The 13,937-nt window shown below is 48.6% G+C and overlaps 1 protein-coding gene across 5 annotated transcripts in view; it reads right to left on the bottom strand.

The window, feature by feature from the left end:
• The window catches only part of CELSR1 (cadherin EGF LAG seven-pass G-type receptor 1), a 169,736-nt gene extending 156,690 nt beyond the window's left edge, over positions 1 to 13,046 (bottom strand). For 4 of the 5 annotated variants that reach the window (XM_064656261.1, XM_064656260.1, XM_064656259.1 and 1 more), the window contains exon 1: positions 9,361 to 12,166. In XM_064656261.1, coding sequence (XP_064512331.1) covers positions 9,361 to 12,043 — 2,683 coding nt within the window. In that variant the 5' untranslated portion in view covers positions 12,044 to 12,166. Of the gene's footprint in view, positions 1 to 9,360 lie in introns of all 5 variants that reach the window. The other variant, XM_064656258.1, reaches the window with a different exon arrangement.
• Positions 13,047 to 13,937: the final 891 nt, after the last annotated feature.

Below are 13,937 nucleotides of genomic sequence, written 5' to 3'. Positions count from 1 at the left end.
TGAGTCCCACACCACCTTCTGAACCTTATTCGACTCCTCTTTAATGTATAGCACAGTGAGAGGTCTGACATCAAGGGCTGGAGCCCAGTCCATCTCTGCCCTTGCTGAGTGTCCTGATCACTATGCTGAGTGAAGTGCCCAAGCTGTAGTGGGATGGTATTTCAAGTATTCCCACTTTATAGGACACTTAACTGCCTAAAACAGGATACAGCTGCAGGGAACAGGCACCTATAAGTGAGACCTAAGTTGTGAAAGGTGCCAAATGCCTCTCCCTAGTCATGCTGAGCAGCACCCAAAGTGTCTGGAGGCTGGCAATCATGCTCTGCTAAAGCAAGTAATGCACTGGTGTGGGACAGCTTTTAGGTGACTTAAACTAAATGCAGGTAACTAAATAAATTCTAAAAATAAAAATCACAGCTTGGATGTTCAAGGGCCTCCTTTAGAAACAGAGCCAGCACAAACACTGCTGCAAGCACACAAATAAATGAGGGGCTGGGCTGGTTTCTGGAAAGTCCACAAGTGCTAGGACAGGAATTCAATGCAATAAGTTCAATGACTTGCTAACATCAGTTTTGAGTAGGGCCAAAGGAGTCTAACCTGTAGCTAGTGAAAGGAAAGAGCAAACCCAACCAACCCAACAGTTTTTCATACTCATGATGTGTGCTCTGGTGGCATGGCAGCTACAGAGAACCACCTTGAGTACACTTGCTTCCAAATTCAACAGCCCCTTGGGATTTAACAGCAAAGACAGACTGCTAGGTGCTGGTCATCATGTCTATGACACTCAAATCTCGTAACATAGTCCCTGCTTTGCCCCTTTTGGTGGGGTCCAGAAGCTTTGGCTTTTTCCTGAAACTGGACCTAGCCCACAGACTTCATGGTAGGCAGGAGATGCCATGTTGACAGTGGTTTATATCAATGGACTCTTCTCCCTCCTTCAAAAAGCACTGAAATATTTTGACCCTCTGTGTCATTTCCAAAAGTGCTGGAGACCTGATGGAATGTAGCATCTATCACAGGTTGGGCAATGGTGTTGAAAACAGAATACTTTCCTTTGTATTTGATAAGCATAACAAGTCTATGTTTATTATGTGGTCCCCTGAGGATTTATTACAGGTTTACAGTTTCATTTATTTGCTTTTTTTGTGCTTGGCAAGTGTAAACACTGGAATAAATACGAAGGTGGTTACAGCTTAGCAGCATTAACGACTTGTTGAAACAAAGTCTGAAAGTTTTTCTTTACAGCAAATCCTATGTTTCTGTCTAAGTGCTTCTTTTTCAAGTGTAAAGATCATGTTTCTGAAGTATTTTAAAATTTTATTTCTTTGCTGAATGCCAAATCCTCATAAAAGCATACTTTTCCCTATGATTCACTCAAACTCTTGACAATATTTAAAGTATATCCTAATATTATTCATGGCAAAACATTTTCCTGTTGGCAAATTATAGCCTCCCCCATCTTTTCTATCTAGTCTGCTAAGCCTGTTACTACAGGTAGTTTGCTGTAACAGAAATAAATCCAATCAACCCTACAAAAGGAAACAAACCCTTCCGTTCTGGAACTCACATTCAGGGTGGGTTCATCCCACTGAACTTCAGCCACCTAACAACAAGGCAATCAGCCCAAGTCAGTCACTTATGTTCCCTCTTTAATCAGTGGGGTGAGATGGACATTTTCAGTCAACAGCCCTCCTGCTTATCAACCACTCATGGCTGCAGCTTACATCTGAAGAGATGTAGGGAGACGATCATGGTAGGAGATAAAAAAATCTGACCAAAAGAGCCAAGCTGTACCTTTGATAATGCTGTTTCAATCCAACGAAATCAATACATTGCAATTCATTCTTAAGGCAAGTGTATGCACCCAGGTCTTACAAATTAAAAAAAGAAAAAAAAAATGTGTTAGGCAAATCTCACCAAATCTCAAAATTTTCCATAAAGATTACATCCTGCCCCTTTTGGAAACTTGTGTTACATCTATAAATAGTTCAGTGTTTTTCAACACCGGAAAAAAGAGTTCCACTGGGGTGGGGGAAATAATAATACTGCCATTTGTCACAGAAATACAAACTGGCAAAACTGAATTTAATTAGGTTTGAGATGTTCTTTGTTTCAAATGGACAACCACTGTGAACAAAGCTTTGAAGAACTGAGCCCCACATCAACTTACTCTGTACTTTGATTTATGCAATCTTTTGTCCAAATAGTCTTAAAAGGAGGAGCAGACAACAAGAAAGCCTATCATTCAGAAAAGACAGCAACACCATGCTTATTTCTTAAATGGCAAAGTAGATGTCAGAGTAGTTGGGAGTACTATTTTACCTAAAAACAACATAATTCCCACAAAAATCAGGACAGAAAAACTGTAACATGGAAGATTGCCAAAGACTGTCATTAGATCTGATCTGAATACCTTCAGGTCTTCTAACCCTCCCACATTTCCTAAAGACTTCCCATAGATATTTTTTGGAAATCCCAAAGGAAGTCAAGAGAGACGTTGCCCAAATCCTGCAACTTAGGTAATACTGAGGTAAGCAGGTAAGTTGTGATGTTACCTCAAGCACACAAACACAGTGAGTTTGTCCTCCTAGGGCTTACAAAAGAGAGGGTGCGGGGATGGAGAGCACAGATCTTGTGTCTTGACATTTGATCTTTCCCTTACTCATTCTCCATGCATGAGCATTACAGCTAGAGTTGCCTACGCTGCTAAATATTGTAAAGGTATTTGCATATAGGTTTGAAGAGGTTTCTGCTTCATATTTGCTTGTTTCCTGCCCCAACTTTCAGAGCAGTCACATTTCCAGGGTCTTTGTATCGGTGTCACCTGACCCACGAGGGAATTGAGTGGCCCAGTGACATCTCAAGTTGAACCTGCACTACTTATATGTACTCTACAGCTCATTGCTGCCTGTACTCAAAATAACCAGATGAAAGTGAGCTCAACTATGCCAATGTATGTAGCAGCTACACATCTGGCTGAACTGGAACAGCTGCCTTAGGTGTGGCATGCTCTAACGTGCTCCTGGACTGATGTACCCTGAGCACCCACCCAGCTCAAACACTGGAGACAACCTATCAGCTGCAGGGGTGTCTGACAGACCTGCTGCACACTCCAAGAAGGAGACAGAAGATCATGGATGAGTCACTCCAAAACTTCCTTGGAGATGCTGGGAGATCCCAGGATGCCAAGATGCTTTTACCAAGATGCTCTGACCAGACTGGTGGAAATGTGAGGATGCCTGGGTTCCCATCCAAGCATCTGCTAAGTGTCTCTCAATCACCGGACAGAAGAGCAGTGAGCACAGTATCTACCTTCACCTAATGTTATACTTCAAAACCTAACATTACATTCCTCAGTTGTGGGATGTCTTAGAAAATCCATTCAGCTCACAGATGGGAGTCAACAACGGAAGGGAATTCCAAGGTATTAAGTATATATACTGAAGGAAAATGGACTATTCAGTGATCAAATATAAAATGATAAGCTTTATCAGTAGCCAGCCACTTCCTCAGGTAGCGCTTTGGATGTTGGAGGTAATGAAGTATAAAATCCCCCTGCATTACATCACCTACTTTCCCCGCCACTACTTCTACTGCAGGCTCACTATCATCCTAACAGCGAAACTTAGAAAACTTCCTGTATTCTAAACAAAGGGTTCTTTTGCCATTACCTTGACAACAATTCAATGTTTATTCTGTATTTGGCAGTTTGCAGCAGGTTCTGCAACCCCAGCCTAAATCAACTCTGAACTGCAAGGAAACATGTGACCAGAAAAACAGAAGAAGAGAGGATTCTTCTCAACCTGCAAGTGCAGGTCATAAATAAGAATACTTCAGTGACTTCTAAGAGTCCAACTTCTAAGAGGAAAGCAAATCACAAGGGAATACAGCAAGGAAATCAATTCTTTAATACACCCTGAAGCTGAAAAACTAATCAAAAAATATAAAACAATTACTAATCCAATTAAAAAGATGGTTATTACAACTATCTCCTCATTTGTAAATAATTTGAAAAATCAGGAAAAAAGTTTTCCAGGTAATCCCACCATCATAATTCTCTACATTTAATTTCTTTCTTGTGAGATTTGTTATCAAGTAAAGAACTTTCTCCCTCTCCCATCTCCAGTCTCATTTTTCTTATACCTCCTCCTTGTTACCCTTGTCTCTCTTTCCCAGAAATTGCTGAGAAAAGTATCAACGTTTTATTTATTTACAGACAGAAGATATGTTTTATCTCAGTAAAAAAATTACTTTGTAGTCAGCCATCCACTAAATATTTTCTCCTCATTGCCATAGATTTTTCCTGTTTTTTGAAACAAAAATACACCACTCCTATGAAATCCAGGGATGAATCGGAAAGAAACCCATAGGAAAGCAACAAGGCTGTCACAGCTTTTTATCAGCTGGAACAGATCATCCAGCTAGAAAGGGAAAGTCACATTCCAGCAGGTTGGAGGTACACACATCTAAAATGCGTCTTGCCTATAGAACAGACTAGAATATAGAACTTTTATGGATGCAATAAAGGATACAGGTAGCCACTGCAGATCCAGGAGCTACCCTGACTTTAAATGATAGTCACTACTCTTGATTTGCTATTTTAGGAAAATAAATGCTAATGTTCAAAATCACTGCTACTAGCTATTATCAGTCATCCTTCACTGTCCAAGCTTTGCTCGGCCCCGGCAGATGAACCTCAGGACTAAAGGGTGGGCTCAGTTCAGCGCACGCTGTGTCTCACCTAAAAAATCCACTGCGCAGGCTGGAAGGGTTAATGACCTTTCCCAAAATCTTCGCTCGCGAAGACTGGCCATTATATATATATCACTTCTGCCCCACTTAACACGTCACATAAGGACTGGGGATACAATCCTGCAGCTTGCCGTATCATGCCATCTTTCTAAACAGGTCCCTCATCATTTTTTCCCAAGCTTCTGCAGCCTTTGAGCCACTGCTTTCTCTCCCCTCGCTGTAGCATGGGATGCATGAGCGAAGTGCAAGTGCCCAAGGTCCCCAGGAATGCCAGTGTGCAAAAGCCCTGCAGCCACGGGACAGGCTGAAACACCTCCTTGTACGAGGAAGCAGGGAAGTGAGGATTATCCACCCATCCATTTTTATCATCTCCTAATTGTATAACCCATGGGGATCCCTACCACAGTTGCCTGCAGGAAGGTGTTTCCCTGGGAAGGAGGCCATGAAGAGCAGTTTGGGTGCTAACTGACCCTTGCTGGTCCTAAAAGGAAGTCCTCAGAGGCAGCCAGAAGTACCACTCCCAAAAGAACCAGCCACCCTGCAGATCTGCCCCCCAAAGCATCATCTGCCCTGATGCCCAAAGGCAGGGGCACAAGGCTAGGGTGCACCCTGACGCTGCCAAGGTGCCCGGCCCACATCCTGAGTGGCCAGAGATGCCCCTGTGCTTACAAGGATGCCTTTCCACTCAATTTTCCTTTTTCCCTTTAATCTCAAATCTTCACAAACATTAAGTAATCTCCCTAGTGCCTTGTATCTCAGGCACACCTGTGGCCTCACCTTCATCAGAAGGGCTGCACCAAAGTATTGCATCATCTGTTACATTTGTATGGAGAAGGCACAGACCTGGAGATTCAGGATCATTAGCATAATGACTTTTAAATTAGAATCATAATGAAGATACTTTACCAAGCTCTGAGTGAAAATTCCCAAAGTTGATTGCAACACAAACGACCTCTATGTTAATTTCTATTTGCTGATAGTCAATAACCTCACTGAATGCCACTGGAGATTAAAAGCTAAAGAAATGTAAAAGACGATACTTGAGCTTGCACGCCCTCAAAAATGCTTGGGTGTCTATCCCTCACTGTCTGAGGTGCACCACCTTCCCAAAATTGTATATTGTATGTTGCATAATGATATTTTACATTTATCTGGACCACTCAAAAGGTGTAGCATCCAGTCAGGTCGGGCTTTGTCTGCACTGTTGATTTAGGCTGGGTTCCCAGAGGAGTTTGCACACACATCTATTGTATCCCACTGAGCTGTCACTGATGATAAGTGGGACTACTTGTGGCAGCACAGCCAAGTAGGTGCCAGCAGCGTTTGCAATGTGATACCCAGGAAAACTTGTGCAACATTTGTGCAAAGCTGAGGTTCCTACCAGCCTTTATCCCAGCCCTGGTGGGTACTGCAGTATAATTTGCACAAGCAAATGTAATGTGACTTGAGCAATGTTTTACTCATTTTTGATCAAATAAATCCCAACTTAACATTCTTGTGAACAACAAGTAATCGTATTTAACCATCCTGTCAGTTTACACCATGTACTTATTAATAACACTAAGAAATCACAGACTGATTGACTCTCAACCACCTGTTTTAGAAGCCCAGCGTAAGATCTTGGAAAGCAAGGGCAGGATTTCAGTAGGGTCCAGATTTCACCCCAGCTGTTGAAACAATAACAATGACACAATGTGCAGGCATGGGAATATAAGGTCAAGCTCTGCCTTTCTGGAGGAAGGCCTTGAAGGTACACCAGAAAAACGAGAATGTGCCTTTTTAAGGAACGATTGGAGCACCTGTGGATTACTTTCGTGCAAAAGGGTCCGGTTTGTTCACTCAGACAGCTTTGCACAGACACTTAGAGAAATTCACTTCAAAAGAGACTGACTTCAAAAGCTCCTTCCCAACCCAAAGCAAAATGCTAATATACACACCACCCACACTCCTCCCTCCTCCACCTAGGTTGTTTCCTGACTGGCTGTGGGGGCACAGCCGACAGGTATCCCAACGGGTACTGCAGCACCAGGGCAAGGGCAGAGCCACACACGCCTCGAGCCTGCCCCAGCAGCCCACCATCCCATGGAACTTCTGACAGTGCTGACATGAAACTTCTGATGGTTTTATGAAGCCTATTAGCTCCATTTGCTTGGTCTTCATGATTCTTATATATTGTTTATATGCAGAAGGACATGCTTATTTGAATAATCCCCAAGTCAAATGAAAGACTGCTGGATTTAGCCACGTATCAGTGTCTCAAATTCAATTGTGTAGCACTGCACACATTCACCTGCTTCTGCAGCACCACACATCGCTAGTTGGAAGTAAGATTTTTATAGCACCAGTGTTACTTCCGACTCATATACAGATCAAATTCCCCAAGTTCATAAAGAGTTCTAGTCCTTCCCTGACCTAAGAGCAGCTGTGAGTAGGGGAGGACTTTGTGTTTGTCTGGGTTGAGAGGTTAATGGCTACTGCATAGACACATTTTTTTCAGTTAACTGGCAGGTCAGTTTAGCAGATGATTTGCAGGTGTTTTGCAACACTTAGAGATAACCCTGTGGAGTACTTCTGTCTGAGCTTCTTCTCTGACTCTTTCTTTTTTTTTAAACTGCATCAGATAAACCAGAGAAAGCAGACAGGTGAGACTTTCATGGACTAATCACACAACGCCAAACCCTGCCCCTTCAATTTCCACACGGCAAACTTCTCCAAAAAAAAGGTCAAATGTAGTTCAGTGTTTGTCAAAGTTATTTTAAAATCTTAGCCATAAAAAGCTTTTAACCTTACAAATATCTCAAGACACACAGCAGACAGTACCATTTCGATGAACATCACAGCAGAGTTTCAAAGTTCACACTTGCACAAAACATGAAAATTATGCTGGAATTACCAATCTTCTGCATAAGAAAACAGCTCTTCATTCCTACCTGAGACTTCACCCACTTCAATTGCATATATTATTACACTGAGAAAGGAACAGTTCATGTCACCTAGTTTTCTGTTCTAAACATATGCTTCACCTCATCTAATGAAATAACTTTTCCAAGCTTTGTGCTCCAAGATGAATTCTTATCTTCTGCTACTAGATAAAGAGCTACTGGTTCAAACAGACAGTGACCACGCAATCACCTGTACCTTAATCCAAATGTTTTTCTTCGAGGTCACAAGCCTAATGTCTATTTTTCCTGCAAGTCCTCACAGAACATAGAAACAGCATTTATGAGCTACCTTACCACATAAGCTGCCCCCCAGCATTTTGGAAGAACCAGAAGTGGCTTGTCAGGAGATACAATGCAGCAAAATCAGTCAGCTCAGTCAATATCAGTCTTATTTTTCTGAAGCAAAAAGGATCTCAAGCCCATAAGCACAAGGGAGAGTGCAGTTCACTCTTCTGAGGCCTTGCTGCACGCTGTGGCTACTTACAGTAAAACAAGCACTGCTGGGATTATGCCACAGTTTGATTATTATTTTTCTAAATAGAACCATCCAAAAAGAAGCATTTCCCCAAGTGTCATGTTATCTACCTAGTACTTTGAGCTTTTTTTTTCTTTCCAAAAATAACACAAATATTAGTTTTAGTTTGCAGAGAGAGGCAGCAAGGAACATATCTGGTTAAACCTTTGAAAGTCAACAGAAATATGGGATCAAGTCCACAGTAAACTTTATAGAGTGTCACCTGCAGAGGAAATTACTCATTGCATGATTGATGCCACAATTAGAGGCATAAAAAGTAATTCCATGATAAACAAGCAACTGAGCAGAAAAGGAATAATATCCTAAGAGCATGTGCTCAGATAAAAGTATATACTGGATGTCACCGAACAATCTTCACACACACAGAAACACAAATTCTTCAACGAAATTAACAGCACAGTATCGCTCCCTCTCCCCTCCTCTCCCTCCCCGGAACAGCCCTGATTTTGGGGCTGCATTTGGCCAGTATCTGCCCCTAGTGCCACTAAAACAACTCCAGTGCAATTAGCCATGTTACACAGCTATCACACAGCCATAACTCATTGCTTTCAGAGCTGCCATTTCCCATAGGAGTGCGGGCCAGCAAGGCAAACTAGCACAGCTCCACCAATGTCACATCCATCCAGGCCACACCAGATCTGGCCCGAGGTCTAAGGATCTTCCAGCCAAACCTCCGGGTACACACAAGGGAGTAAATGTGTTTTGTTGCTGAAAAAGCAAACATATCAAATGTCAACTTTTTTTTTAGATGCAAGAAAAGAGGGAGGGGAGATGGCATTAGAGATGGCATTCCCTACATCTCTGCAAGTTACATCATTTACTACCTTTATGGAACCACATCAGAAAAGCTGCAGCCAAGGTACCCCCTCAGCTGAGGGAGTATGTACCCTGCCACGCACACTTTTATTTATTTACCCTTGTGATCCATGTTTACTAAACAACTTCAATGCGCCACTTCAATCCACAGCACATGGGCTTGATACATTTTTGTGGTTCCCCTCCAAAACTTTCACATATTAACTGCTGCTTCAGGAAACCAAAAGCTGCACACTAATCTGCAAGTGGGTTATTTCTGCCCATGCCCCCATACTGGTCTGACAAGCAGAATAACGTGCTCAAACGCTTGCTTACCTGAGACTGACACTTTCATAAGGGCTTCCAGGGGTCTGTTGTTGTCCAGATCGCGACTGAGTTTGAGTTCCCCAGTGGCAGAGTCCAAAAGGAGCAAGTTTAATTCATTGCCTTGCACAAAGGTGTAAGCCAAGCTGTCAGACACATCGGGATCATGAGCTGGGATCTTGCCAATCACACCAGAGGGAAAGCTGTTGGACTTGTTGGTCACATAGTTATTGAAGAGGATCTGGAAGTCCTGCAGCATGGGTGGGTTATCATTCTGGTCCAGGAGGCGGATGTGCACTGTTGCTCGGCTCACAAGAGGGGCTGAAGTGGCCTGCACCACAATAACGTACTCTGTCCGGCTCTCATAATCCAGGTCCATTAGGGCTGTGAGGTCTCCATTGAGCAAGTCCAGTTGGAAGACCTCAGGGATGTTCCCCTCTACAATCTGGTACATGATTTGAGCATTGGTCCCCTCATCAGGATCAGCTGCACTGATCCGTGCTACAATAGAGCCCACAGGGCTGTTCTCCTCCACAAAGATGTCAAATTCATCCTTCTCAAAGACAGGGGGGTTGTCGTTGATGTCCAGCACAGTCACCTGGATATCCACAGAGGCTTTCAGTGGTGGGCTGCCCCTGTCCACAGCAAAGGCCCGCAGGCTGTAGACAGCCACGTTCTCACGGTCCAGCTTGCGCAGTGTGCGTATCACTCCAGAAGTGGGTTCAATGTAGAAGTCTCCATCTCCATCGTCACCACCTTGGAATGTGTAGAGGAGACGTCCATTGAGGCCTGAGTCACGGTCGGTGGCAGACAGCTGCAGGACACTGGTGGAGAGTGGCACATCCTCAAAAACCGAGCCTTGGTAGCGGTCGCGCAGGAAGCGGGGTGCATTGTCATTGGCATCCAGGATGAGGATCTCAACGTACGTGGTGTCTGATTTCTGTGGGATGCCATTGTCATGGGCTGTAATGGCCAACGTGTACGAGGCCTGGTCCTCATAGTCCAGCTCCATCAAGGTGGTTATGGTGCCTGTGTCAGGGTCAATGCGAAACTGGGGGATGTTATCGTCCAAAATATAAGTGATTCTTGCGTTCTCCCCCGTGTCTTCATCAGTGGCACTGATGGTGACAATGGAGGTGCCAATGGGCTTGTCCTCGCTGACACTCACTGTGTAGTGGGAGCTCTGGAAGACTGGGCGGTGTGTGTTGGCATCTGTGACATTGATGAAGACCTGCACAGTGTCAAAGCGAGTGCCATCAGAGGCAGTGACTGTGAGCACATACTGCCTTTCTTGCTTGTAATCCAGGGGCAAGGCCAGTGTGATCAGCCCCCCTCCACTCTGACTGGTGATGGCAAAACGGTTTCTGGTGTTGCCACTGGTGATCTGGTAAGTTACAACGCTGTTAACGTCTCTGTCCACTGCTGTCAGGGTCAAGACACTGCTGCCCACAGCTGCATCCTCATTCAGTCTGAGGTGATACACCTTTTCCGTGAAGGTGGGGTTGTTGTCATTCACATCCAGGACAGTGATGGACACACTGGCTGAGGAAGTCATGACTGGTATGCCATGGTCCCTGGCCTCCACCCCAAAGTGATAGTTCTCCACAGTCTCTCGGTCCAGCTCTGCAGCCACAGTGATCCACCCTGTGCTGTTGTTGATTTGAAAAGGGAACGCAGAGTCACCTGCTATGGGGGCACCTCCGGTGGATGGTGCTATCTCTATGAGTTTGTACTCCAAGCGGGCATTCTCTCCAGAGTCAGCATCCACAGCCTGGATGTGCAGCACCGAGTAGCCCAGCGGAACATTCTCCAGCACTGTAGCCTGGAATGGAGTGCTCACAAAGATGGGGGCATTGTCATTCACGTCCACAACCTGCACTGACACCATGCCACTGGAGTTAATCAAAGGAGGTCTGCCCCCATCCTGGGCTTTGATACGGAGTGTGTACTCCCGAATAGTCTCGTAATCCAGAGGGTTGATCAGGTCAATGGCACCAGAGAAAGAGTGAATATAGAACTGGCCTTTCAGGTTGCCACTCACAATGCTATAGTGCACCTGGGCATTGCTGCCCCGGTCCCGATCTGTGGCCTGTACCTGCAGTATCTGGCTGTTCACTGGGGCATCCTCTGGCACCTGGACCAGATAGCGCTTCTCACTGAACTGAGGGTAGTTGTCATTCTCATCCTCTACGGTGATGTGCACCATAGCCGTGGCACTGCGTGGTCCTGGATCCTTGCCCTGGTCATTGGCTTCCACCACCAGGTGGTACTCAGAGACCTCCTCACGGTCCACTGGGGCTCGAGTCCTCACAACCCCGGAACGTGGGTCAATCTCAAAGACCCCATCACCAGCTCCTGGCTCCAGCAGGCGGTAAAGCATGTTGGCGTTGGCTGGGGCATCACCATCGGTGGCGCGAATGGTCAGTACCTCGTAACCCACCTCCAGGTTCTCTCGGATGCTTTCCCGGTACTCAGGCTGCTCAAACACTGGTTCGTGGTCATTGGTGTCACTCACGGTCACTGTCAGGTAGGTGGTGGCCGAGCGGCGACGCGGGGAACCGTGGTCGGAGGCGGTCACCTTCAGCACGTGGGTGTCTTTCGTCTCCCGGTCCAGGCTGCGGGCAGTGACCACACTGCCTGTCTCGGTGTCGATGGAGAAGTAGTCGTTGGAGCGCTCGTCAAAGAGCGCCTCCATGGAGTACGCCAGCCTGCCGGCTTCCCCCTCATCGGGGTCCTGGGCCCGCAGCACGATGACCGCCGTGCCGGCCGGCTCGTTCTCGGGGATGGAGACCTGGTAGCTGGGCAGCTGGAACTGCGGGGGGCTGTTAAGGCTCCGCACCCGCCGCGCTCCCCGCCGCCCGCCGCCCTCCTCGCCCGGCAGCGGGGCGCAGCCGGCGGCGGCCCCGCGGGGCTCGTTGGCCGCCCGGTGCCGGGCGCGGCGCGGGCAGGGGCCGCTGCCGCCGCGGGGCCCGCGGGGCTCGGCGGGCGGAGCGCGGCGCGGCGCGGTCCCCGCCGCCCTCAGGCGCCCGGCGGGCGGCAGCGCCGGAGGCTCGGCGGCGGCGGGACGCCTCGCGGCCCCCGCGGGCAGGTGGAGCGGCGGGGCGGCGCGGGGCGGCCGCGGGTCCCCGCCGCCCGCTGACGCCAGGGCGCAGAGCAACGCGGCCCAGGACACGCAGGCGGCGGCGGACAGCAGCCGCGGCATCTCCGGAGCTCAGCGGGCAGCGGGGCCGGGCAGCGGGCTGCCGCACAATCCATCCACCCGCCGGGTCGCCCGCCCGCCCGCATCCATCAGCCGCCGCCCTGGCCCTCCCGCCGCCCTCGCCGCCCAGGCACCACCGGCCCCGAGCCCCGCGCCCCGTCCCGGTCCGTGGGCAGCGGGCTGGAGAGCTCCAACTTTTCCACCTTAAACTTTGAAGTGAGTTCAAAATGGCTCCTCTCCTCCTCCTCCTCCCGCCGCCGCTCCCCAGAGAGCGATTAGCATAAACCTGCTGCTCCTCTCCTTCGCCAAAAAGGAAAAAAGAAAATCAAACACCGCGGTCCCCCCCGCGGCGGGGCCGGCCGGCGAGCTGCGCGGGCCCGCGTGGCTGCGCGACACGGCAGAGCCGCCGCGCCTCGTCCGCCCCGTCCCTTCCCGTCCTGTCCCGTCCCGTCCCGCTTCAGCCTCCCGGCTCAGCTCGGCTCCGCTGAGCAGCGCAGGCTGCGCGGAGCGCGGCGGGCGCTGCCCGGGGCGGGGTTTCCTGCCGGCCCCGCCCGGCCCCTCCCGGGCGGCGGCAGCGGGGGCCGGGCCGAGTTCGGCCCCGCGGGGCTCCCGCCCCGCCGCCCGGCGCCTCTCGGCGGCCGGGGGAGCCGCCCGCCCCGGCGGAGCAGGTATCGCCTCGGCGGCCCCGCTGCCCCCCGCGAACGGCGCTCCGCGGGACGGGAGCCGCGGGAAGGCGCGGGCGGCGACTCGCGGCCGCTTCCCCACGCAGCAGCCACCTGTCGTCTCCGACCCGTCGTCCAGAACAAAGTTAAATCGAATTTTATTTTAACTTACTTTCTTAAATTCTCGCTATGGAGGGTGGAGGGGGGAAGTGACATTACTTTCCAGGGCAAAGTGAGCATCATGTGGGGGTCTGAGGTGGGGCTGCTGGTACCCTGACGCAGAATCTGCTGCCGCGCTCACGCCTTGCTCTGAACCACGCAAAGCAGTCGGTAGGATCTGGACCCTGAGTTAAAGATTTCTTTGGGGCAATTGCAGATAACGATAAACAGGATGCAAACTTCTGTGGGAAGAAGCAAAGCCTACCCCCGCGTGAAAATATTGCACTGGTGATTATAATGTCAATTCTACGAATTTATGCTCAGTACTTGATGTCGTGCTGCTTTTCCCTGGACAATATCAGCACCGCAGCGATGCGCCCGAGCTGCGTCCGCATCCCCGCGGCTGCAGTGGCCCCTGGTGGGTGCGGCGGGAAGGGCGCGGGCAACGCATCCCGCGCTTCTGGGCCAAGGCCGCGGGAGATGATGCGGAAAACCCGCTTTCGGTGCTCACCCTGCCTACCGTCGGTGGCAAAGACCGATGCCAATCTACAGAGATACCGTGTACAAGA

The sequence above is a fragment of the Pseudopipra pipra genome, chromosome 5, assembly GCF_036250125.1.
Source record: "Pseudopipra pipra isolate bDixPip1 chromosome 5, bDixPip1.hap1, whole genome shotgun sequence".
Classification (NCBI taxonomy): Eukaryota; Metazoa; Chordata; class Aves; order Passeriformes; family Pipridae; genus Pseudopipra; species Pseudopipra pipra.
This window is presented reverse-complemented; position numbering and strand designations above follow the sequence as displayed.